The sequence below is a fragment of the Suncus etruscus genome, chromosome 13, assembly GCF_024139225.1.
Source record: "Suncus etruscus isolate mSunEtr1 chromosome 13, mSunEtr1.pri.cur, whole genome shotgun sequence".
Lineage (NCBI taxonomy): Eukaryota > Metazoa > Chordata > Mammalia > Eulipotyphla > Soricidae > Suncus > Suncus etruscus.
Window position 1 is genome coordinate 26,647,012 of NC_064860.1, and position 27,315 is coordinate 26,674,326.

General features: G+C 38.7%; 1 protein-coding gene across 1 annotated transcript in view; it reads left to right on the forward strand.

Moving 5' to 3' along the window:
* MUC13 (mucin 13, cell surface associated) overlaps positions 1 to 26,482 on the forward strand; it is a 47,871-nt gene extending 21,389 nt beyond the window's left edge. The window contains exons 6-11 of the mRNA XM_049785533.1: positions 10,184 to 10,285; positions 11,864 to 11,986; positions 23,121 to 23,175; positions 23,310 to 23,347; positions 25,038 to 25,125; positions 26,275 to 26,482. Of these exons, the coding sequence (XP_049641490.1) occupies positions 10,184 to 10,285; positions 11,864 to 11,986; positions 23,121 to 23,175; positions 23,310 to 23,347; positions 25,038 to 25,125; positions 26,275 to 26,482 (614 nt within the window). The remainder of the gene's footprint in view (positions 1 to 10,183; positions 10,286 to 11,863; positions 11,987 to 23,120; positions 23,176 to 23,309; positions 23,348 to 25,037; positions 25,126 to 26,274) is intronic.
* Positions 26,483 to 27,315: the final 833 nt, after the last annotated feature.

Sequence of the window (27,315 nt, forward strand, 5' to 3'; positions counted from 1 at the left end):
ATATATAAGGCACTGATAGAACTCAGCAAGAAAGAAAAATCTAACCCCATCCAAATGGGTTGTATCCAAATGGTTTTTGTATCCAAAATACAAAAAAAATGGAGAGAAGAAATGAACAGACATTTTCTCAAAAAAGAAACACAGATGGCCAAATGGAAAAATGCTTTCCACCACCAATTATCAGGGAGATACAAATCAAAACCACAATAAGGTATCATCTCACACTACTGAGACTTGCACACATTACAAAGAGTAAGAACAACCATAGCTGACATGGATGCAAGGAGGAAGGAATTCTCATACACTGCTGGTCAGAATGTCAACTTGTCTAGCCTTTCTGGAAAATAATATGGTTATTCCTCAAAAAACTGGAAATTGAGCTTCCATAAGATCCAACAATACCACTCCTAGGAATATACCCTAGGAACACAAAAATACAATACAAAAATGCTATCTGCACTCCTATGTTCATCACAGCACTATTTACAATAGCTATATCTGGAAACAACCCAAGTGCCCCCAAACAAATGAGTGGCTAAAGAAACTATGGCACATTTACATAATAAAATACTATGCAGCTGTTAGAAAAATCAAGTCATGAAATTGCTTTATAAATCGATACTTATGGGGAATATTATGCTGAGCAAAATGAGTTAAAGGGAGAGGAATAGACATAGGATAATCTCATTCATTTATGGTATATAATAAAATAAAAGATAGTGTGTGATAATAGTTTGCAGAAACAATAGAGAGGAAACCCCAGAGGATCAGTTCAGGTAGTAAGCACAAATAGTGGAGTAGTGCAGTTAGGACAGAGAACGGACCATTATGACAATAATAGTTAGAAATGATCCCTCAGGCATGTCAATAACTGGGTGTTGGGTGAAGATAAATTGATATGCAGTTTATCCCTTCATTAACAACAGTACAAATCACAGAGTCTAAAAATAAAAATAAAGGAAGAGAGGGAGCAAGAGTGAGAGAGAGAAAGAGAGAAAGAAGCAAAATGCCTGCCCAGAGGCAGGCTGGGAGGAGGGTGGGACAGAAACCAGGAACATCAGTGATGGGAAACATTCACTTTATGCATTGTAAGACTGAAATTCAATCATGAACAATTAATAAAAACTTTGGTCTTTACAGCTATCTCTGTATTGCAGCCCCATAATACTATACAGACTAGGCTCTTCGATTGGGCTCATTCAGATAATTTTGTTGGTCTAGTTATCTATTATTTATTAAATTCACTTAATCCTCTGGCCATGGGTGTTGGATAGGCCAATTGGGGACTGACTAAATACAGGTAGGTGAGTTGGATTTTTTACCTTTATTCCACAACATTCTCAATGCTTCCATATGTTTGTCCAAAAGTTTTTTCCAAGCAACAAGAAGGGGAGTTTTAATTTACAGGTGTTCATCAGGCCAGTTTATGTAGAAGAATACAATAATGACAATAATCTTTATGGCCAAAGCAGTTCACATGCTCTAATGCAGTTTCACGGGACCCTGGGCTTGGAACTCGATAGAGAAACACATGAGTAAATGAACACTGTGACTGCAGTTCACTCCACCCCCCACCCCCTATACACATTCACCATATCTTCATCTCTTAGATAACCTGGCAGGGTCATACATAGAGGAAATTATGCAGCTGGTTTTCAGGCCTGAGGGTCAGATACCAAAGCTGTTTCAGAGAATAATATATTAGACTTTCTAGTGGAATTTGATTTTCATTTTATTGTTTTTTAATTTTTGGTGCACAACTGTTGGTTCTTAGTGATTACCCCTGACTGCACTCAGGGACCACTCCTGAGAGGGCTCAGGGCTCCATATATGGTGCCAAAAATCTTAATTTCTTCCCCGCTCCTCATGCTTTTTACTTTCTCCAAGACTCTGCCTTTGGATTCTTAATTTTTTTTCTTCTTCATGTTTTTGAGCTCCTGAGCCAATATGTGAAAAACATTTCTGGTGTTTAAAGTAAAGAAAATTCTATTCATTTATAATCTCCCAGAATTTTTTATCTTCAAGATTTCACACAAATTCTGTGTTTACTCAGATTTCAATATTTAAAATTCTCTTATAAAGCTGGAGGTTTCTTTGTAGAATGCCACCTCTTTTTTCATGCTACTATCCATCAAATTTATTTATTTTAATTTTATGAAACCATTGTGATGAACAAAGTTCTTCATTGTTGGGTTTCAGACATATAATGGATCATGGTCAATCCCACAACCAGTGTTATCTCTTTCCATCAATATTCTTCAAGTAAATACCATACCACCACCCTACCCCCAGTCTGCCAGTATAACAGGTCTATTTTAACTTTAAATTATTTTTTATTAAGGTTTTTTTTTTATTTTGGGACCAGAGCAATAGCACAGTGGTAGGGAATTTGTCTTGAATGCAGCTGACCCAGAACTAGGTTTGATCCCAGGCATCTCAGATGGTCCCCCAAGCCAGGAGCAATTTCTGAGCGCATATCTAGGAGGAACCCCTGAGCATAATAGGTGTGTATCCCCCCAAAACAAAACAAAAACAAATTTTTTTTTAAATTTTATTGAAAACATTGTGATTTACAAAGTCCTTCATAGCTGGGTTCAGACATACAATGAATCAGGGCCAATCCCACCAGAAATGTCTAACTCCCTCCCTAATGTTCCCCAGGTTCATCCCATACCAAACCCCATTACCCCCAGCTGGCCAGTATAACAGGCCAATTTTAAGTTTAGATTGTTAAAGTTTGGGTCTCTCAATTCCATTGTTGTTGGCTTTGGCTTGCATATTTAGTTCTATCTTTTTTTTTTTAAACATTATCAATGACCCTGGGCCCACTTGGCTCCTGGCCCCCATTCTTTCATAGTTGTGTTTCTCCTCTTCCATTTAGTTTCTTTCTGTCTCCTTGCTATAATGTGAAGCCAAGGATGTTGGAGGCGACTCCCATTTAGACCATTGCATTTCTTTATGCAGTTATTCCAAATACCACATACAAGTCATATCATTCTGTATTTATCCTTCTTCCAGTTCCACTCATATAGCTGCAAATTGCATGACTGCATTATTCCTTATAGCTATCTAGTATTCCATTATAGACATAAACCACATCTTCATGATACACTTATATGTTGTTGGACATCTAGGTTGATTCCAAGTCTTGGCTATTGTACTGAGTGATGCAATGAATATCAGTGTGCATACATCCTTTTGTATGAATGTTTTTATGTCCTGGAGATAGATAACCAAAAGAGGGATTTCTGAGTTGTATGACAGCTCAATATTTTGTGTTTACTGAGAACCATCCTCACTGTTTTTCATAGGGGTTGGACCAGGCAGCATTCCCAACAACAGTAGATGACAGGTCTTTTCTCAACATATCCCAGCCAGAAGAGAATGTTCCCAGTATTTTTAATACGTGCCATCCTCACTATTGAAAGATGATATCTCATCTTTGTCTTGATTTATATTTCCTAACAATAATAGATGGTGAACATGTTTTCATGTGTCTATTGGCCATCTATTGGTCCTCCTAAGAGAAATGTCTGTTCACTTCCTCTCCTCATTTTTTCTTTTTTTCACTTCTTTTTTTCTTTATTTAAACATCTTAATTACAAATATTATTGTGATTAGGTTTCAGTCATGTAAAAAATACCCCCTTTCACCAGTGCAACATTCCCACCACCAATGTCCCAAATCTCCCTCTATCCCACCCCACCCGCACCTGTACTCTAGACAGGCTTTCCAGTTCCCTCATTCATTCACATGATTATGGTAGTTCTCAGTGTAGTTATTTCTATAACTGCACTCATCACAATTTGTGGTGAGCTTCATGAAGTGAGCTGGAAGTTCTAGCCCTCCTCTCATTGTCTCTAAGGATTGCTACAAAAATGACTTTTATTTTTCTTAAAAACCATAGATGAGTGAGGCTATTTTGCGTCTCTCTCTCCCTCTGACTTAATTCACTCAGCATGATAGACTCCATGTACATCCATGTATAGAAAAATTTCATGACTTCATCTCTCCTGATGGCTGCATAGTATTCCATTGTGTATATGTACCACAGTTCTTTAGCCATTCCTCTGTTGAAGTGCATCTTGGTTGTTTCCAGAGCCTGGCTATTGTGAATAGTGCTGCAATAAATATAGGTGTGAAAAAGGGGGTTTTGTATTGTATTCTTGTGTTCCTAGGGTATATCCCTAGGAGTGAAATAACTGGGTCGAATGGGAGCTCAATTTCCAGATTTTGGAGGGATCTCCATATCACTTTCCATAGAGGTTGGAATAGATGGCATTCCCACAAACAGTGGATAAGAGTTCCTTTCTCTCCACATCCCTGCCAGCACTGATTGTTTTCATACTTTGTGATGAGTGCCAATCTCTGTTGTGTGAGATGGTATCTCATCGTTGTTTTGATTTGCATCTCCCTGATGATCAGTGATGAGGAGCATTTTTTTCATGTGCCTTTTGACCATTTGTATTTCTTTTTTTATCAAAGGGTCTGTTCATTTCTTCTCCCCATTTTTTGATGGGATTAGATGTTTTTTTTTTCTTGTAAAGTTCTGTCAGTGCCCTGTATATTTTGGATATTAGCCCCTTATCTGATGGGTATTGGGTGAATAGTTTCTCCCACATGGTGAGTGGCTCTTGTATCCTGGGCATTATTTCTTTTGAGGTGCAGAAGCTTCTCAGATTAATGTACTCCCATCTGTTTATCTCTGCTTCCACTTGTTTGGAGAGTACAGCTTCCTCCTTGAAGATGCCTTTAGTCTCAATGTCATAGAGTGTTTTACCTACGTGTTGTTCTATATACCTTATGGTATCAGGTCTGATATCTAGGTCTTTAATCCATTTGGATTTTACCTTCATACACAATGTTAACTAGGGGGTCTATGTTCGCTTTTTTGTAAGTGGCTAACCAGTTCTGCCAGCACCACATGTTGAAGAGGTTTTCCCTGCTCCACTTAGGATTTCTTGTTCCTTTGTCACAGATTAGATGATTGTATGTCTGGGGAACATTGTTTGAGAACTCAAGCCTAGTCTACTGATCTGAGGGTATGTCTTTATTCCAATACCATGCTGGTTTGATAACTATTGCTTTGTAGAACAGTTTAAAGTTGGGGAAAGTAATGCCTCCCATTTTCCTTTTCCCTAGGAGTGCTTTAGCTATTCGAGGGTGTTTATTGTTTCAGATGAACTTCATAAGTGTTTAATCCTCTTCTTTGAAATATGTCATGGGTACCTTTAGAGGGATTGCATTAAATCTGTACAATGTTTTGGGGAGTATTGCCATTTTAATGATGTTAATCCTGCCAACCCATGAGCAGGGTATGTGTTTCCATTTCTGTGTGTCCTCTCTTATTTCTTGGAGTAGGGCTTTATAGTTTTCTTTGCATAGGTACTTCACATCTTTGGTCATGTTAACTCCAAGATATTTGAGTTTGTGTGACACTAATGTGAATGGGATTGCCTTCTTGATGTCCATCTCTTCCCTATCATTATTGGTGTAAAAAAAGGCCATTGATTTCTGTGTGTTAATTTTGTAGCCTGCCACCTTGACATATGAGTCTATTGTTTCTAGAAGCTTTTTGGTAGAGTCTTTAGGGTTTTCTAAGTAGAGTATCATGTCATCTGCAAACAGTGAGAGCTTGACTTCTTCCTTTTCTATCTGGATTCCCTTGATATCTTTTTCTTGCCTGATTGCTATAGCAAGCACTTCCAGTACTATGTTGAAGAGGAGTGGTGAGAGCGGACAGCCTTGTCTTGTACTAGAATTTAGAGGAAAGGCTTTTAGTTTTTCTCCATTGAGGATAATATTTGCCATTGGCTTGTGGTAGGTGGCTTCAACTAGATTGAGAAAGGTTTCTTTCATTCCCATATTGCTGAGAGTTTTGATTAAGAATGGGTGTTGGACCTTATCAAATGCTTTCTCTGTGTCTAGTGATATGATCATGTATTTTTATTTTTCTTGTTGTTGATATTGTGCATGATGTTGATAGATTTACGGATGTTAAACCATCCTTGCATTTCTGGCATGAAACCTACTTGGTCCTAGTGTATTATCTTCTTGATGATGCATTGGATCATATTTGCCAGCATTTTGTTGAAGATCATTGCATCTGCATTCATTGACGATATTGATCTGTAATTTTCTTTTTTGGCAGCATCTCTGTTTTTTGTATCAATGTGATGTTGGCTTCATAAAAGCTGTTTGGGAGTGTTCCCATTTTTTTCAATTTCATGGAAGAGCCTGGCTAGGATTGATAGTAGCTCCTCTTGAAAGGTTTGAAAGAATTCATTAGTAAATCCATCTGGGCCTGGGCCTTTCTTTTTGGGCAGATGTTTGATTACAGTTTCAACTTCCTCAATCGTGATGGGGGTGTTTAGATATGCTACATCCTCCTTACTTAACTGTGGAAGGTTATAATTGTCCAAAAAGTTTTCCATTTCTTCTAGGTTCTCATGTTTAGTAGCATAACGTTTCTCAAAGTGGCCTTTGATTACCCTTTGGACCTCTGCAATATCTGTCGTGATCTCCCCCTTTTCATTTCTAATATGGGTTTTCAGGTCTCTCTCTCTCTTTCTTTGTGAGTTTTGCCAATGGTCTTTCAATCTTGTTTCTTTTCAAAGAACCAACTTCTGCTTTCATTGATCTTTTGGATTGTTTTTTGGGGTTCCACTTCGTGGATTTCTGCTCTCAGCTTTGTTATTTCCTTCTGTCTTCCTATTTTTGGTTCCTTTTATTGATCACTTTCTAATTCTATGAGCTGCATCATTAAGCTATTCAGGTAGGCCCCTTCTTCCTTCCTGATGTGTGCTTGCAAAGCTTTAAATTTTCCTCTCAGTACTGCTTTTGCTGTATCCCATAGATTCTGGCAGTTTGTGTCTTCATTATCATTTGTTTCCAGGAAAGTTTTGATTTCCTCTTTGATTTCATCTTGGACACACTGGTTGTTCAGTAGCAGGCTGTTTAATTTCCAATTGTTCAAGTTTTTCTACTGTGTGTCTTTGTAGTTCACATCTAATTTCAGACCCTTGTATACTAGTCCTCTTTCTTCCATTACTCTTTTCAGGGCTAATATGTTTCTTTGGTTTTCAATCTGGTTGACCTATCAAGTGTTGACAGGGCCATGTTGAGGTCTCCCACAATTATTGTGTTATTATTGATGTCTTCCTTCAGATTTGTCAGTAATTGTATTAGATAATTTGCTGGTCTCTCATTGGGTGCATATATGTTTAATAATCTGATTTCTTCCTGTTGTACATATCCTTTGATTAGTACATAGTGTTCATCTTTGTCTCTTACCACTTTTCTGAGTATAAAGTTGGTGTCATCAGATATTAATATGGCCACCCCAGCTTTTTTAAGGGTGTTGTTTGCTTGGATTATTTTCCTCCAGCCTTTGATTTTGAGTCTATGTTTGTTCTGACTATTCAGGTGTGTTTCTTGTTGACAGAAGAAGGTTGGATTCATCCTTTTGACCCATTTTGCCACTCTGTCTTTTAATTGGTGAATTTATTCCATTGACATTGAGGGAGATGATTGTCATAGGATTTGATGTCATCTTTGTAGATAAGTTTGCTGTGCTTGTTGGTCTCTCTTGTCTTAAAGTAGGGCTTTCAGATTTTCCTTTAAGGCTGGTTTTTCATCTGTGAAGTTTCTGAGCAGTTGTTTATCCATAAAACTATGTATCTTTCCTTCAAACCTGAACGTGAGTCCAGCTGGCTGCAGTGTTCTCAGTGAGGCACACATTTCATTCAGTCTTGTCACAATATCCCACCAGTGTTTTCTGGCCTTGAGAGTTTCTTGTGACATGTCTGCTGTAAGTATTAGGGATGCTCCTTTGAATATAATTTCCTTTTTTGATCTTGCTGCTTTCAGTATTCTATATCTGTGGGATTTGTCATTGTAACGAGGATGTGTTTTGGGGTGTTTTTCTTTGGGTCTCTTTTAGCTGGTACTCTTTGGGCATGCAGGATTTGATTGCATGTAGTCTTTAACTCTGGGAGTATCTCTTTGGTGATGTCTTTGACAGTTGATGCTTCCTGGAGATCTCCTACCTGAGTCTCTGGGACTCCAATGATTCTTATGTTGTTTCTGTTGAGTTTATCAAAGACTTTTATTTTCATCTGTTCGCATTCCTTGAGTATTTTTTCCATTGTCTGTTCGTTTGTCTTAAGGTTCTTTTCCAATTTCTTCTGCTGTGTTGAGTTTTTCTGCATCTTATCTTCCAGTATGCCAATTCTGTCCTCAGTTGCTGTTACCCTGCTGGCGAGGCCATCCACTGAGATTTTCAGTTAAACTACCATGTTTTTCAGATCTGTTATTTCAGTTTGAAGTTTTCTGATTTATGTCTTTGTGTTCCGTTCAGATCGACCTATGCTTTCTTTGAATTCTACAAACATCTTCCTTATTTCTATTCTAAACTCCTTATCTGAGAAGTTAATTAGATGGTTGGAATTTTTTAGGTCATCCATGCTATCATCTTCATTCTCTGTGCATGGTGTTTGCCAGTGAGGTTTCTCCATTGTCACGCTTGTAGTGTGATTTTTTCTGTGTGTTGTGGTGGGGTTCATTGGTTAGAAAGAGTGCACAACTGAGAAGCAAAGCGGAGAAGCCATACTCTTCTGAAGCCTCTGGGAAAACTATTTTTCTGGGCCCTTCTCAGCCCACTCCTAAGAGGTTCAGGAGACAGGACAGTGGAAAAACACAAACAGGCAACACTTACAGTTTCTCACAGTTGGGAACTACTGGGAAGGTGTAGATATTCCCAGCCTGACATCACAAACAGGGGACTTTTCTTTCTGCAGAATATTGTGGATAGCTGGTTTTCATGGTCGAACACAGTTCCTTGGCGTTCCTGCCCTTAGATGAGCCTCTAGGAGAGCTATTTTTCTGGGCTTTTTTTGGCCCACTCCCAAGAGATTCAGGAGACAGGACAGTGGAAAAACAGCACAGGCAAAACTTACAGTTTCTCACAGTCGGGAACCACTGGCGGGCATAGATATTCCCAGCCTGATGTCACAAACGGGACTTTTCTTTCTGCAGAATACTGCGGATAGCCAGTTTTTATGGTTGGACACAGTTCCTTGGCATTCCGGCCCTTGGATGAGCCTCTGGGAGAGTTATTTTTTTGGGCTCTTTTCGGCCCACTCCCAAGAGGTTTAGGAGACAGGACAGTGGAAAAACACACACAGGCAACTCTTACAATTTCTCACAATTGGGAACTACTCCTCTCCTCATTTTTTGATGGGGTTTTTAGGTTTTGTGGAGTTAATATTTATGAGTATTTTGTATATCCTTGATATCAAAGTTTATCTGATGTGTGGAGTGCAAAATCTTTCTCCCATTAAGTTAGCTATTTTTAAATTTTCGCCCATGTTTCTTTTGCTATACAGAAACTTGTTAGTTTGATGTAGTCTCATTTATTCAGATTTGATGCTATACCTCTTGCTATTGGCATCTTCTCATCAAAGACTTCTTTAAGGTCTGAGTCTTGGAGTATTCTGCTTATGTTTTTTTCAATAAATTTTTTGGATTTGGGTCTAATCTTTTAATGTACTAGAATTAACTTTTGTGTAAAGTGTGAGGTATGGATCAATCTTTAATTTCTTACATGTGGTTATCCAATTGTTTTAATATCATTTGTTGAAGAGACTGTCTTTATTCCATTTCAAATTCCTGGTTCTTTTGTCAAAGATTAATTGGCCATATACTTGGGGTTTTGCCCCTGCATATTCTATTCTGACCCATTGGTCTAAAAATCTGTCTTTGTTCCAAATCCATGCTGGTTTGATCACTGTGGTTTTGCAGTAGAGCTTCTATCAATTAATGTCTCCTAGGGTTTGGAATCTTGTCCAGAATAACAACTCATGTTGTCGCATGTCACATGTCACATTCATGTCTCCTCTTCTATCCTTAAAAGAGGAGAATATTGCCATGAAAGATAAGCCCTTAAGATCATACAATTTACTTTTGGCTAGATGAGACTTGTAAAAGTGAGAAAATGAATGTTCCTATCAACATAGATAATGAGCACTTAAATGTTCAACAGCTAAAAATGCATAATTCTACCCTCAGATGAGAATGAGATGGACTGCACAAGTCTTCTGTATGCTTAACTGAAATTAAGCTCAGGCATATATAAAAATCATTTGACCTCAGCTCTGAGATTGGGATCTTTGACATCTCTCAGTATCTCTGTACTCTGATGCCATGTATGCCTCTATAGACACTAGCAAAGATCTGATGACAGCTCACATTGGCCATGAGGCCAAGATCTGGCAAGCACTTGGAGGTTAGAACCTTCAAACTAAGAGAAAATACCTTTTTCAGCTCTCTTGCTTCCACACCAAAGCCATATTCTCACTCCTATGTCAAAAGATGCAGAATCTCTTTCATTGGACTTTTCATTAAAGACATTTCCAAATGGCAGGTAATGTAGAAAGTAAACATATATTTATTCTACCTCATCCCATCATATGACCCACTATAGTCTGTTCTTAGATTTATGTTTTATTTCTAAAACCTTCCAATATTCTTTTATTTTTGGAGGGGGAAATGGAGGTCACACTTGGTGGTGCTTAGGGCTTACTCCTGGCTCTGATCTCAGGGCTTACTCCCGGAGGTACTCAGGAAGCCATATGTAGTGTTGGAGATTGAACCTTTGCTGCCTTTGCGCAAGGCAAGTGCCTGAATCTCTGTGCTATCTCACTGCCTCCAAGACAAGCGTTCTTAAACATGTCTTGCATTAAAAAATATTCTCAAATGTGCCATGCTCTGACACAAAATCTACCAAAGGATTCTTTGGCTTATAAAATAAAATCATTGTCCTTAACTTGTCATTCAAACTCCTCTAAAATGGAATGAATGATTGGCTATTGAGGCTTCTCTGGTGGAAATTTATTTTTATCTTAACTCACTTAATTTTTACAACAATCATGTAAAATGAGAATAATTAAACCTAGTTTATAGTTGAAGGGAAACTGAACCTTCCAATAATCACATGATTGAACTTTGATAATACAGCCAATAAATGGTAGTGCCCAAACCCCTCCATGTTCGTTCACCACTCTGTCCAACAACATCTCTTCCCTGCTCAAGTGTATTTCTACTTTTTTCTTGACAAAAATTCTTTGCATGTATTCCAGGTTTACTTATTCCACATAAAAAGACTTTGCTTCTTTCCTGTCATTTCAAGTTTTCTCTGTTTCTCAATAAAGAATAAATAAACAAAAATAAACAAATAAACTTGAACATTATTGCCTCATTATAGTCAGTTCATTTAAATTGAATTCTGTAAGGGTGGAGTCATGGGAGACTTTTAATGGAATACTATAAGGGTAGAATCATGGAAGAGTGGACTGGAAGCATAGTTTCCAATCCTGGAACTCTATTTGTTAAATTCTAGACTTATTAAAAGATTATTGAATGGCCAGAGAAATAGTACAGCCAGTAGTACACTTGCCTTGCACATGACCAACCTGGCTTCTATGCCAGGCATCCCATATAGTTGAGCAGTGCTAGGAGTAATTCCTGAGTGCCAAAGCCCTGGGTATTCATGAGTGTGGACCAAAACCAAAAAAAGTAAACAAATAGGGCCCGGAGAGATAGCACAGTGGTGTTTGCCTTGCAAGCAGCCAATCCAGGACCTAAGGTGGTTGGTTCAAATCCCGGTGTCCCCCGTGCCTGCCAGGAGCTATTTCTGAGCAGACAGCCAGGAGTAACCCCTGAGCACTGCCGGGTGTGGCCCAAAAACCAAAAAAAAAAAAAAAAGTAAACAAATAAAGACAATTGTAGCAATGGAATGCTTCCACATGTAACTATATCCATAGTATCCTGCTAAATCTATATTTGAATTTTGTATATCTTTTAGGAAAAACTCTGTGTGATTATTATGGTTGTGAAGAGGATAACAGCAGCAACTGTTCTGATAGTTTTAAATGTGTTTGCAAGTTTGGAATGTACAGACCTAACCCACAAGCTTCTCATTGTGTTCGTAAGTGTTTTATTTTCAACTAAATGTGTTTTAAAACTACATTATTTCTACATTCATAATAAAAACATGTAAACTTGGTTTGAGTCAACATTTATATCAACATTTATCTCAACATTTATCTCAGAGTCCTAAGAATATGAATGTTGACTTTGCACATTGGGATAGAATGGAGATGGGAAGAAGGGCACATCACAAAGCAAATGAACATGTCAAGGTAAAAACCTAAAAAAAAGAAGAAGTAAAGAAATTGCAGGCTATGACTTATCCCATGAAGTTGAACTGTTTTTTTAATGATTAATCCAGAAATTTCTATGTTTTCAAAGCTGATCCATGTCCTGGAAACTGCTCCTCCAAACCCAATATGCATTGCCAGTGGGATCCAAACCTAACGCATGCTAATTGTGTGTGCCTGCCAGACTACATGAAAGATGAAAATAGTAACTGTCAAAGGTAAGAGATTCCATATGTATTTATTTTATTTTTTTAAAAACCATGTGATTTACAAAGTCTTTCATAGCTAGGTTTCAGACATATAATGGATCAGGGTCAATCCCACCACTAGTGTCCACTCCCTTCACCAATGTTCCCCAGGTGCATCTCATTCTATCCCTCATTGCCCCAGTCAGCCAATATAGCAGGCTCATTTTAAGTTTAGATTGTTAAAGTTTGGATTTCTTGATTCCATTGTTGCATTTGGTCTAGATATTTAGTTCTGTCTTTTTTTAAATTAAATATAATTTTTATTTTAATCATAGTGGCTTACATATCATTGACAATAATATTTTAGGTACATATTAACATAAAATCAGGGGAATTTCCATCACCGAATTGTCCTCCCTCCACCTCTGTTTCCGTCCTTCTTCCCATATCCTCTTCCCTTACCCCCGGGGCTGCTAGAATAAGTGGTCCCCTCTGTGTCTAGCTAACTACTTAGTGGTCTTACACCTATTTGGTCTTGGTACCTCCCTTATCCCCCCACCCCCAATTGGGAAACGGGACTAGATAGTTCAAGTTATGTGGTTTTGTTTGAAGAAGAGAAATGTAATAACCTGGAGAAAAAAAAGAATCAGATACTCCGGAAATGGGCGGAGTCCTTCTAGAGGCTTTCATCCTTGGTTTGAGAGACGAAGGGGAAAAAGAAGGTGAAACACCACAATAGTACATAAAGAACTGTCGAATAAAATATCCAGTGAGCATTCCAAAAAAAAAAACCAAACAAACAAAAGGGTAAGCACCATATAAAAACCATGGTATTGAGATAAAAAAAATGTGGCAGAACACGTAAGAAAAGAAAAGAAGAAAATAAATAAATAAATAAATATAAATGGAGACATCCACTTCAATAGCCAAACCACAACAATGCAATCAACAAAAAAAATAGATAAGTAAATAATAATAAAAATAATTTTGTGCTTTTTATTTCCCTCCTGCAGATGCACAGTAAATATTGGGGTCATTCGAAAAGGAATTTTCTTTGCCTAAGAGATACAGGGATTCTCCACCCTTGAAGTATGTTGTCATGGGATTAACTATAGACTCCTTTCAGGTTCATTTACTCTCCCCTTGGTGCTCTTGTGGTGTATGGAAGACTTCTGCTCCGTCCTGGTGATAACATCAGACCTCTGTATCTAGAGGTCTCAGTATCTGTACGAGTCAAGGAGTTGAACTTATGATTATGCCTTTCTTTGTGGGTCTAGAAGTTCTGTTCCCTCAGTGTCATTTTAATTCATTTTCTGTGGTTGGTGGTCCTGGTCTTTGTGCTGATCCTAGGATGGGTCTGGGATAGCGTCTTCCGTTATGTTTCCAGAGGTCCCCTTCCATTGCAATAGTCTCAGACAGACCTCTGGAACTAGGGATCATAGTTGTTATGCAGGTCGTAGCTCACACCCTAGACTAGGGCTTTTTTTTTATTGGTCCCAGGATACATACAGTCTGGCCATGGTTCTGTCAGCCAGTCATCTGTAAATCGCGATCTTGGCATTTGGACAGACCAAAGGGTGACAAGTCTTCTGATTTTGTCTTATTGTTTGCTGGTGAAGGTAAGATAACTTGCTCTTAGGTCAAGTTGTTCCCATTTTCCTTGTTGTCAGGGTATCATATTAGGGCTGGCACTTGTTGGTGTCTGAGCACTGTTAAGGATATACCGGTTGGGATTGATTCCTGTGGCTGTTGTGAAGAAATATGTCGTTTCTATGTCTATGGTCCAGGGTTCAAGGCTGGACGGTTGGTGTCTAATCACCTGGGGTCTAAGTTGGGCCCATGTGACATATTTACAAGGTGGGAGATACCCCTGTTTTGTAAACAAGTATGAGTTCTTATTCCTAATAAATAAGAGCTCGTTTTTATATGTAAGATTTCCCCTTTTTTAGTGTGCCTTTGCAGGGAGAAATGGTGCTACATTATATTGCCGGTGCATTTAAGGATGGAGAGAGAAGAAAACAAAAACATGTCACACACCCAAAAAAGATAAAAATAGAAATAAAAATATATGCTCATGCATATAGATGACAAGAAAAAAGATTTTTAAGAAGTGAAGTAAATAATTAAAAGAACAAGGTGATGCAAGAAAGTATCTTGCATTTGGGGAAAAGCAGGTAAAGAGGTAGTGTAATACAGGTCTTATACTTATGATGGTAGTATAGGTTTCCCCATTGTCTTTTGAGATTTTCTTGTGGTGTGTTGTTTCCTGGGCACCTTTCCATCTCCCAACCTGACCTTCTTGAGATTGGCAAAAGATTTGTGGTAGGAAGGACTTGGGAAGAGTTCATGCATTGGGGGATACTTGTAGAGCTAAGTCCGGTTTCTAGTAACAGTCCACGTTAGGAAGGGTTGGTAAGGAGGACCACACAGCATGAGTCAGCAGGGGAGTTGGTTGCCTTTTCTTGTAGGGGGCAAGGTGTGGGTTTGACTGGTTGTCCCTTCGCTTGGGTGCTGGGTACTGGTTCGCTGGGGAAGGAGGTCATTCTTGATACCTAATGGAATAGGAACTGAGGGTGAAGAGTTTTAATGTGGGGAATCTGAATGGGATTGTGGGGTGAAAGGATAGTCGAATTTTCAAAGGGGTGAAAGGGGAAAGTATATGAAAGGGGCAGGAAAGAAAAGAGAAAATAAATTAAAAAGAAAAGGAGAGAAAAAGTAAAAAGAGAAAAAACCAGTAGTGAGAAGAGTAGAGAAAAGAGCAAGGGAATGCTAGTTTGTTTGAGTGTGTTCGATGAGTAGGGCCTGTAGTATAAGTCTATAGGTCACAGTTGCTGCTTCGGTGGTTTGGGTGGTCACGTGCTTCAAGTCCTAAATGAAGGTATTATCTAGGGACAAAGGGAATGTTAAAGAGTTTTATCAGGACATTCTTGTAGTGCAAGCAGGGTATGGTATCTCGTGTGATTGAGCCCCTAGATACAATCTTAGTTTGTTCACCCTTTGTATCCAAGAACGCCTGTAGACAGAAAAGCTGAGAGGTTATTTTAAGTATAGAAAGATTAAGGCATTAAAACATATTTTTATGGCATGTTTCCGTTGGAGTCAGTGGTTTCCCATAGCATCCTTTGCCTGTAATCCTGTATAAGATCCCTAAAGGCTTATTATGGGCCTTTGTAGTAGAAGGCCTATTACTTACCTGGTTTTTCTATGCTGCTGTTCCTGCTGTTGCTGTTTTTTTTATGGTATAGTGTGTAGTCAAGAGTTTGTGTTGTTCCTCTTTTATGTATTTTGGGCACTGCTCTCTGGTATATGTTGACTGTTACAGTGTTTGGGGTTTCTACCCTGTTAAACCCTGTTATTTGATTGTTGAGTATTAGTTGTACATAAGGTGTATATTCTAGGTGCTTCAGAATAGTGCTATCATTTTGTGTTTATCTTTCATATTCTGGCTTACTTTATTTAACATAATATGTTCTAGGTCCATCCACGTTGCTGCAAAGTCTGTGATTGTATCATTTCTGACTGCCATGTAGTATTCCATTGTGTATAGATACCACATCTTAATGATCCATTCATCTGTTGTTGAACATCGAGGTTGGTTCCAAGACTTGGCTATTATACTGAGTGCTGCGATAATAGTGGGGTGCACACATACTTTGGAATGAATGTCCTTCCAACTTGGAGGTAGATACCTAGGAGAGCAATTGCTGGATCAAATGGTAGCTCAATTCTGAGTTCTTTGAGCACTCTCCAGACTGTTCTCAATAGGTGTTGGACTAGAGGGCATTCCCACCAGCAGTGGATGAGAGTGTCTTTCATACCGCATCCCTGCCAACATAGATTGTTCTTATTATTTTTGATGTGAGCCATCCTCACTGGTGTAAGGTGGTACCTCATTGTTGTCTTTATTTGGATTTCCCTAATGATGAGTGAAAGTGAGTATGCTTTCATTTGTTTGTTGGCCATCTTTCGGTCTTCCTTAGAGAAGTGTCTATTCATTTCATCTCCCGATTTTTATGGCTTTATTTGGTTTGGGGAGGCTCAGCTTTCTGAGTGTTTTGTATATTCTGGATACCAACCACTTAATGGGTGAAAAGATTTTTTCCCCAGTCAGTTAACTGTCTTCTTGTGTTAAGTAGGGTTTCTTTTGCCATGCAGAAGCTTTTTAGTTTGATGTAGTCCCATTTGTTTATGTTTGATGCTAAAGTTCTTGCCATTGGTGCTCCATCCTCGAAGATATGTAGGTCTTCGAGTGTTCTACCTATTTTCTTCCCTATCAACTTTATATATTAGGGTCTAATTTCAAGGTCTTTGATCCATTTTGAGTTGATTTTTGTATAAGGAGTGAGATATGGGTCAATTTTGAATTTCTTGAATGTGGTTTTCCAGTTGTACCAACACCATTTGTTGAAAAGACTTTCTTTGTCCCATTTCAAGTTCTTGGCTCTTTTGTCAAATATCAGTTAACTGTATATCTGGGGGCTTATGTCTGGACATTCTGTTCTAACCCACTGGTCTAAGGCTCTGTCTTTGTACCAGTACCATGCTGTTTTGATTACTATGGCTTTATAGTATAGTTTCAGGTTGGGTAAGGAGATGCCAGCTTCCTGTTTTTTAGGATGTGTTTGGCTATCCTGGGTCTTTTGTGGTTCCAGATAAATTTTATAATTGATTGTTCTAAATCTTTAAAGAATGATGTCTGAATTTGGATGGGGATTGCGTTAAATCTATATAGGAGTTTGGGTAGGATGGTCATTTTGACTATGTTGATTCTACCTACCCATGAGCATGGGATGTACTTCCATTTCCTAAGATCCTCTTCAATTTCTTTCTGAAGTGTTTTGAAGTTTTTCAGGTATAAGTTCTTACCTTCCCTGGTAAGGTTGATTCTAGGTACTTGATGTTTTTTTGATACTATTTTAAATGGAGTTGTATTCTTAACCTCTCTCTCTTCTACTTCGTTATTTGTATAGAGAAATGCTACTGTCTTTTTTGTATTGACTTTGTAACCAGCCACTTTGCTGTATTGGTTTATTTGTTTCTAGGAGTTTTACTGTGGACTCTTTAGGGTTTTCCATGTATATCATCATGTCATCTGCAAAAAGAGATAGTTTTAATTCCTCTTTCCCTATTTGAATTCCTTTGATTCCCTTTTCTTGTCTGATTGCTATTGCTAGGACTTCTAAGACTATGTTGAATAAGAGTGGAGAGAGTGGACATCCTTGCCTAGTTCCTGACCTTAGTGGGAATACTTTCAGTTTTTCACTATTAAGGATAATGTTAGCTGTGGGCTTTTCATAGATAGCTGTAACTATCTTGAGAAAGGTTCCTTCCAGACCTATTTTGCTTAGTGTTTTCAACATGAATGGGTGTTGAATTTTGTCAAATGCCTTCTCTGCATCGATTGATATGATAATGTGGTTTTTGTCTTTTTTATTATTGATGTGGTGTATGATGTTGATTGATTTGCATTTGTTGAACCAGCCTTGCATCCCTGGGATGAAATCCATTTGGTCATGGTGTATAATCTTTTTAATGTAGTGCGAGATTTGGTTCGCTAAGATTTTGTTGAGTATTTTTGCGTCTATGTTCATTAGTGAGATTGGCTTGTAGTTTTCTTTCTTGGTGGTATCTTTGCCCTCTTTGGGAATCAGAGTGATATTCCTCATAAAAGGAATTGGGGAGGATTCCTGTCTTTTTAATGGTTTGGAAGAGCCTGTGGATCAGTGGAAGTAATTCTTCTTGGAATGTTTGATAGAATTCACCTGTAAAACCATCTGGGCCTGGACTTTTGTTCTTGGGGATTTTCTTAATTACTGTTTCAATTTCCTCCAACGTGATTGGCCTATTTAGGCTTTCTAAGTCCTCCTTTTCTAGTCTTGGAAGCTGGTATTTTTTTCAAGAATCTATCACTTTCTTCTGGGTTTTCAAGCTTAACTGAGTATAGTTGTTCATAATATGTCCTCATGATGTGCTGAATTTCTTGGGGTTCTGTTGTAATCTCTCCCCTTTCATTTGTGATCCTGCTTATGGTGTTTTCCCTCTTTTTTTTGGTGAGTCTTGCCAGTGGCTTGTCTATCTTATTTATTCTTTCAAAAAACCAACTCCTGGTGTCATTAATTTTCTGTATTGTTTTCTTAGTTTCTATGTTGTTTATTTCTGCTCTGTTTTTTTTTATTTTTTCATGTCTTCTGGTTGTGTTTGGGTTTCTTTGTTGCTGTTGTTCCAGCTCTTTAAGATGGTCCTTTAAGCTGCTAATTTTGTCTTTTCCTCTTTCCTGACATAGAATTGTATTGCTATAATTTTCCCCGATTACTGCTTTTGCTGTGTTCCACAAGTTTTGACAAGTTGTTTCTTTATTGTCGTTTGTCTCAAGGAATCTTTTTATTTCTTCATTGAGTATCTCTTTGATCCAGCTGTTTTTGAGCAGCATGTTGTTTAATCTCCAGGTGTTGGATTTTCTCCATTGTTTCTTTTTTCTTTTCTTTTCTTTCTTTCTTTTTTTTTTTTTTTTTTTTTTTTTTTTGGTTTTTGGGCCATACCCGGCAATGCTCAGAGGTTACTCCTGGCTGTCAGCTCAGAAATAGCTCCTGGCAGGCACAGGGGACCATATGGGACACCGGGATTCGAACCAACCACCTTTGGTCCTGGATCAGCTGCTTGCAAGGCAAACGCCGCTGTGCTATCTCTCCAGGCCCTCCATTGTTTCTTTTTACAGTCAATTTTGACTTCTATTGCATAGTGATCTGACAGGGTGTTTCTAATGATCCTTACCTTTGTGATTTTATGCAGGTTAGATTTGTATCCTAAGGCATGGTCTATTCTGGAGAAGGTTCCATGTGGACTTGAGAAGAATGTGTATTCTGCTTTCTGGGGGATGGAGGGCCCTATATACGTCTATGAGCCCTAGTTCTTTTAATTTTTCATTTAGGGTTCTTATTTCTTTGTTAGTTTTCTGTCTGGTGAATCTGTCCAGTGGTGATAGTGGAGTATTAAGGTCTCCCACTACTATCACATTTCCCTTCATGTGTTTCTCCAGTTTTGCAAGCAGTTGCCGTACATATTTTGCTGGCTCTGCATTAGGTGCATAGATGTTAACCAGCGTTAGCACTTCTTGGTCTAGTGTTTCCCTGATCAGTAAGTAGTGACTCTCTTTGTCTCCAATCACTTTTTGAGATTGAATGCAATTTGATCTGATATAAGAATGGCCGTCCCTGCTTTTTTTTTTTTAAATTTTCATTGGCCTGGATAATTGATTTCCATCCTTTTATTCTAAGCCTGTGCCTATCTTGTACTTGTAGGTGTGTTTCTTGTAGGCAACAAAATCTGGTTTATGTTTTCTAATCCAGTTCTCTATTATGTGTCTTTTAATGGGAGAGTTTAGTCCATTAACATTTAATGAGATTATTGACAGAGAGGGCTGTTGTGCAGTTGTGTTGTTTAGGGTGGTTGTTACAATCAGGGGATTGGATTGCATAATTTGTCTCTGAGTAGGTCATTTAGGGTCAGTTTTGTTTGCGCAAATAGTACAAATTCATTTTTGTTTGAGAATGATTTTAGTCTTCCCTCCCATATAAATGAGAGTTTTGCTGGATAGTGGACTCTAGATTGAAAATTTCTTTCATTCAGTTGTTTAAATATGTCATTACACTGTCTTCTTGCTTGAAGTATTTCATATGGGAGATCTGGTTTGATTCTAATGTTCCTTCCATTGTATGTGAGGGTTTTTTTTTATCTCCCTTATTGTTTTAAGTAGGTCACCTTTCTCTTTGTTTCTTACCATTTGAATTACTATGTGTCTTGGAGTTGGTTTGTTAGGGTCTATTTTGTTGGGGACTCTTTTAACCTCCTGGATTTGCTCAGATGTGTCTTTCCAGAGGGTGGGAAAATTTTCCTCTATTATCTCCCTGACTAATTGTTCTTCCCCTTTCCCTGTTTCCTCCCCTTCTGGTATACCTACAATTCTTAGATTGTTTCTTTTTTCTTTGTTCATTAAATACTGGACTTTTACTTCCTGTGCTTTTCCTTTTATTTCTTTGTTGGCTTCTTTGTTGTCTTTTGATTGCAGTTTATCTTTGATTTGTTCTATGTGATTCTCAAGCTGTGCGATTCTGCTCTTCTGGCTTTTTATGGTTTTACGTATTTTATTAATTCAGTTTGTATAGAGTCTTTCATATTTTGTAGGAGTTCTTGTTTAAATTGGTTCATTTGTTCATCTATTGATTTATTGTAGTCTCTGACCAGTGTGTCTTTCATTTCTTCTAGCATGACTTGGAATTCTATTCTCATGGCTGCTTTTAGGTCTTCCTCTCTTGGGTCTGTGTGTTTTGGTGAACTTGGGAATTTGTTCTGATTTCTCTCCATCTCCCCTGTTGTTAATGTTTTCCTTGGTTTACCCATCTTTCTTTGCATTTATTGGCTTGGCTTGGAGTTCAGTGCCTTCAGTTTTCAGCCCGCTTTTGCCACCTGTGGTGTGGGGCTGGGTCTCTTCTCAGGATGTGGCTCTACGTGAGTATGTTGGGTGATGTCTCTGAGTTTTGGACCTTCCCTTGTTCTCAGTCCAGCCTGACCAATCACCACTCCCTTCAAGCCAGACAGTGCAGGTTCACTCTCTGGCCTGACCCTGTTCCCTTGAATGACCGCTTTTCACCCGCCCTAGTCAGTGACCTCCTGCATGCACTCTGGCCTGTTCCGGGAGTGCCAGGTTCCCTAGAATGACTACTTTCCACCTGCCCTAGTTGGCGACCTCCTGCACCCACTCTGGCCTGTTCTGGGAGCTCAAGGTTCCCTAGAATGGCCGCTTTCCACCTGTCCTAATCGGCAACCTCCTGCACTCACTCTGGCCTGTTCTGGGAGCGCCAGGTTTCCTTGAATGGCCGCTTTCCACTCGCTCCAGTTGGTGACCTCCTGTACTCACTCTGGCCTGTTCCAGGAGCTCAGAATTCCCTAGAATGACAGCTTTCCACCCACCCTATTCGGCGACCTCCTGCACCCACTCAAGCCTGTTCCAGGAGTTCAAGGTTCCCTAGAATGGCTGCTTTCCACCCACCCTAGTCCTTGTCCTTTTTTTTTTTTTTTAACACTACCAATGCTCCCGAGACCACTTGGCTCCTGGCCCCCATCCTTTCATATTTGTGGTTCCTCCTCTTGCACTTTGTTTTTAAAAAATTTTTTTAATTGAGACTATTATGAATTACAAGTCTTTCACCATTGCATTTCAGGCATATAATGACAATGAATTAAGGCCGTTCCCACCACCTGTGTTGACCTCCCATCATCAGAGTTAGTTTCCAGCATGCATTCCATACCTCCACCCTTAGCCCTTTGGTCCACCAATGTAACAGGTCCATTTTGTGTTTAGCTTGTTATATTTTGGGTTTCTTGTTGCTATTGTCATCAACTTTGGCTTGGGTATTTAGTTCTGACCATTTTCCCCCTCTCAATGCATCTGAGACCACTTTGCCCCTGTGTTCCATACACTTTATTTTTTTCTCAATTTATATAATACATGGAGATATAAGGCAAAAAATGATTCATGTTCTAAAATTCAATAAAAAAGGAAAGAAATTTTTAATAATTTTTTTTAAAAAGGGGGCAGACGTGGCAATGTCTTTTTGTTTTGTATTTTTTGCACAGACATAGGCACAGTACACATTGGGAAAATAAGAAGGGAAATTCCTTTGACCTAAGAGATACTGGGTGTCTCTACCCATGAAACATACTGTCATAGACAGTCCGGGCATACAGGTCTGGGCATATTAGTTATCCAACCCAAAAGTCTTTTTTGTTTGTTTGTTTTTGAGCCACACTCAGCAATAATCAGGGGTTACTCCTGGCTCTGCACTCAGAAATACCTCCTAGCTTGGGGGACCATATGAGACACCAGAGGATCAACTGCGGACAGTCCTAGGTCAGCCACTGTGTCACCGCTCCGGCTCCAACCCAAAGTCTTTCTTAATGGTCCCAGGAAAAGTTCTATTCAGCTACAATTGTCATAACTCTTCCACTTACTTTCTGTCTGTCTCCTCAGTCTTTCTGTCTCCAAGGATGTTTGAGGCAATTCCCATTTAGACCAATGTATTTCTTCATGCAGTTATTCCAAATACCCATATATAAGCGATATTCTATATTTATCCTTTTTACAGAAAGCTTACTTCATTTAACATTATATCTTCCAATTCCATCCATGTAGCTGCAAATTGCATGATTGCATCATTTCTTACAGCTATGTAACATTCCATTGTATATATGCACCACATCTTCAAGATTCACTCGTATGTTTTTGGACATCTAAGTTGATGGCTAGTTTTGGCTCTTATACTGAGAGCTGCAATGAATAGGGGTGTGAATATATCCTTTTGGATAAATGTTTTTCTGTCCTGGGAATATTTTTTAAAAAAATCTTTCCATAACTAGGTTAAAAGATAGAGCTTGCAAAGAGCACATGGTTTAACATCAGGACTTTGTTACCCAGCATTATTGGAGCATTTTAGTCATCCTCATCATCATCTTTGTTATCATCAATGGTTTTTGAAACCTTGCATCTAATGCCTCTTAGACAATACTGTCACACATGTATTAGTCCTCCTTTGGGGTCAACCTGTACCCCATGCCACTTAAATTAAGCTTTACTTTGAATAGCTGAATATTCTTGAAGCTAATAGGACTGTGCAGTACTCCTGAATATTCAGTGTAAAAGAATTCTTGTGGTGTACAGTGCTCCTCATCTATCAGAACTCTACAAAGGATGCTCACTCAGAGGAAAGTGGAAGGTAAGAAAGGGCAAGAGAAAGATGAAGAGAGAAGTGTGAGTGAGGGTGAGAAGTAAGCATAAGTGGGAACTCCCAAGTTTACCTCAGCGACCCTTGACTTTGATCATGGCTCCCATTTCCTTATTCTGTTTCAGGTGTGCATTTGGCTACAGTGGAGAAAACTGTCAAGACCGTGAGTATGAAACTCTGGCTTTAACAAGCCTTTGAGAAACAAACACTGACCCCATTCTGAAATCAGTCAAATCCATCAGCATTTCGACTTTCAAATAAAAGAGAAAATTAGCATATTGTCAGGCCACTTTTGCTTCCCACAAATTATGGGTTACTGAACTGAGCGCAGTGCAGAGGTAGGCTGGTGCACTGACATAATCCAGGCATACACTATCTTAACATTATATTAATTTTCTCCAGTTACTAAGTTGTGATTTCCTGACTCTAGAAAGAATAACAGACCAGCAGATTCCAAAAAATGATTGTGAGAAAGCAATTCCCAAAAACAGATATTGAAATATTTCATCTGCTTTTAATGTCGGTTCTTCCATATTTTCAGATGTACATATCAAATTTTGTTTCTCTTTTAGCCTTACACTCACCTACTGGACAATTCTGACTTTATGTTTTAGGTTAATAGCTTTTATATTTTACATATTTACTAAATGTCATCAATACAACATTAAGAAAATGTTACCATTGGCCTCCCAGAAAACCACAAAGTTCATGATAAAAAAAATCTTTTAGGGTCAGAGAGGTAGTACAGTAGTACAATTCCTGGCAGTACAGATGGTTTTTTAAGTCTTCAGAATGATCCCTGAACATAGAGTCAGTAATAAGTCCTGAGCACAGCCAGCTAAAATGCTACTCCCACCCAAAAAAATATGAAGAAAAAGAATGACTTTATTTTGACTTATTTTTGTTACAAGGGTGTTTTTGTTAATCAAACTTAAAACTCCTACATGCAAAGCTTAAGCTGTCCAAATACTCTCTTTGACAAGTATTAAGCAATTCTTCCATCTGTTTTTTTTAAGTGTCTACACCTAATTAATAAAATATTTGGGCTTTATTTACATACTGGAGCTCCTAGTTTAATCCCAGTACCAAAGGCCCCCTAAGCATATTAGGGAGTAGCCCCTTGTAATAATCTTCAGCACTGTGATTTGTAAGTACCCTCTCTCCAAAAGTGAGTGAGAGCTTTGAACTGCATAACCTTTGGAGTCTTTTCCAGACTTAACAACCCAGAATCCAGGTTGGAGGTGACAGAGCAGCAGTAACAGAAAGAAGCAAAGAGCCCGAAGAGTACTGTCTAACAGCAGTGTCATTCAAGCTTCATGCTTAATTTAAAATTTTAAAAAATTGTAATTTTTACATTTTAAAAGTAAAGAGAACAAGTAAAATTACTTTTAATAGCATTTTATTTTACCTAGTATGTCTACATGATGATAATTTAATTCACATTTCACATTAGAGTTATTAACCAGCTTTTTCCCATACTTGGAAGTTGCCACCCCCTGGGCATGTTGCACTCACATGCATCTCTGCTACATTTCCCTGTGTTAACAAACCCTGAGACCTAAGAAGTCACCAAGTTTATAAAGGCCCTAATTGCCAAAAAGAGGGTTTTTTTTTTTTAAGCTGTCTGCAATTACAGGAACTTTTTCAAAGCAGTCTGTTCTCACAGAGAGGACGTTTGAAAAACAAAAAGTAGCAACTGTAATCCCTAAACAGGGTATGAGCCATCCAAGCTAATCTAGCCGTGAAGCTATTAAAAGCCACAACTGGCAGCCCTGGGAGTGCAGGTTCCGTGGCGGTGGACAGGGGATTTAGGGTGCTGGGAGGCCATTCCTACCGTCCCTTCTCCCTTTCAGAGTTTCAGCTTATTCTCACCATTGTGGGCACCGTTGCTGGCATCTGTATTCTCGCCATGGTCATCAAGTTGATCATCACAAGGGTGAGGTAAGAAATAAATTTTCCCTTCTTGGGTGCAATGCCTGGTGTTTCCAAATACCTACAGCACCGTCATGTTTTATGGGCAAGAAAAAAGAACAAAAATGGCTTTTCTGATCCCATTGTGCCACCTTGATTTTCATCTAATTCTGTTAGGAATAAATAGAAAATAAGCTGAAGAGATAGTGTAGCTTGCCTTGTACATGGCTGACCCAAGTTCATTGGATATCATTGGATATGGTATCTTGAGGTTCACCAGAAATGATCCTGAGCACAAAGCCAGAAATTCTTAGTCATGGGTGTAAGCCCACATTAAAAAAACACCTATGAATAAATAAAATTAACATGTAGATCAGGAGTAGATCTTGGGCATTAAGTATACCAAATTCACTCTCCCCACCACACACAAGGATTGCAGTAGAGCATGAGGAACTCCTATTTTTCCTTTAACACCTCACATCTGGAGCTTAATTGATTCACTAAGGTGCCTCTGTAAACACTGCATTGGCTTTAAGGAAAGCTTGTATCACCAACCATCCTTTCTCTTTGATTTCTATTATTACTTCTATGAACCATTAAATAATTCACTTCAAAATACCAACCAGAGACCATTGAGACAGTATAGAAGTTAAATGAGCTTGTTTTGTAAGCAACAGAACCTGATTTGATCCCTGGCACTACATATGGTCCCCCAAATACCACCAGGAGCGATCCCTGAGTATAAAGTAAAGAATACTTTCTAAGCACACAAAATATGATCAAAAAATAAAAAATAAAACAAAAAGAACTGACTGAATTTATTCACAAAACTGTTGAAGCTGGAGAAATTAGACACTGGTGGTATATCAGTGCTAGCCATGGTGTTGGTGCTTACCCAGGGCTTACAGGAGAGTGCCCCTAAACTTGGGGTTTACAACAGAGGGAGTATTGTATGAGCCCTGCAGGCAATGGAACAGAAGATCTTCCATGGTCCTCAAATGTGACCAGTGAACCAAGGAGATTGGCAAAGGACTTACATCTGACTGTTTTCTCATGGAAGCTAACCTGTCAATTTCTTATGTTTGAAATTTTAGAAACTTGGTGACATAGATTAAAAACATTAGCTTTGAGAGTTTGTTGCTTATTGTCCAAACCTAAAAGCCATAATTGATTTTACAGCTCGAGTAGCAATAAAAGGGAAGATGAAAGACATGCCTTGGTTGAGAATGACTTTCAGAACATGGCACTTCAGCAGACAGAATTTTCTAAAGCCTGCACAAATGGACGCCTCTTCCCTAAAGCCTGCATCACTCCCTCCAACCAATTACAAAATTCCTACAACAGTTACTCTAGGAACACCAGAGACATCCCCTACCCTGACTATTAGGTGAGTCTGGGACATATTGTATCTTGAGAGGAGCAGCACCTCATTATCCCTTAATTTTATTGGTATTGTTTCCCCACCACAAGAGAAGAACCATGATGCCAGGAGATAGGACATTCAGCAAGATCATACTGAATTTGGGGTCAATCGCTGGCACCACGTGGCCTCTCAGTTGTATCTCTGAAGGTCCTCCAGGCACTGCAGGTTCTGAACACTAGTGCACGCCCAGGTTCTAGCACTGAACCTAAGCCAGGTTGGCCTGGTATCACTAATGTCCTCTGGGGCCTGAAGTGCTTAATAAGAAGGGCCCTAGACTTATTTAATTTAATTTGTGGGTTACACCCAGTAACCCTATCAGTACCTGTATATCTTAGATATTATTAGTCCATTATCTAATGTGTATTGTGAGAATAGTATCTCCCATTCTGTGGGCAGCCTTTGTATCCTAGTCACTATTTCCTTTGAGGCGCAGAAGCTTCTCAGTTTAATATAGTTCCATTTATTTACCTTTGTTTTCACTTGTTTGGACAATAGTGTTCCCTCCTTGAAGATGCCTCTAGTCTCAATGTGATGGAGTATTTTAACTACATGTTTTTCTATATACCTTATGATTCTGGGTCTGATATCAAGATCTTTAATCCATTTCAATTTGATCTTTGTGCATGGTATTAGATGGAGGTACAAGTTTGATTTTTTGCATGTGGCTGACCAGTTGTCCCAACACCACTTGTTGGAGTCTTTCCTTGCTCCATTGTGCATTTCTTGCCCCTTTATCAAAGCTTAATTGATTGTATGTCTGGGAAACATTCTCTGAATATTCAAGTCTATTTCACTGA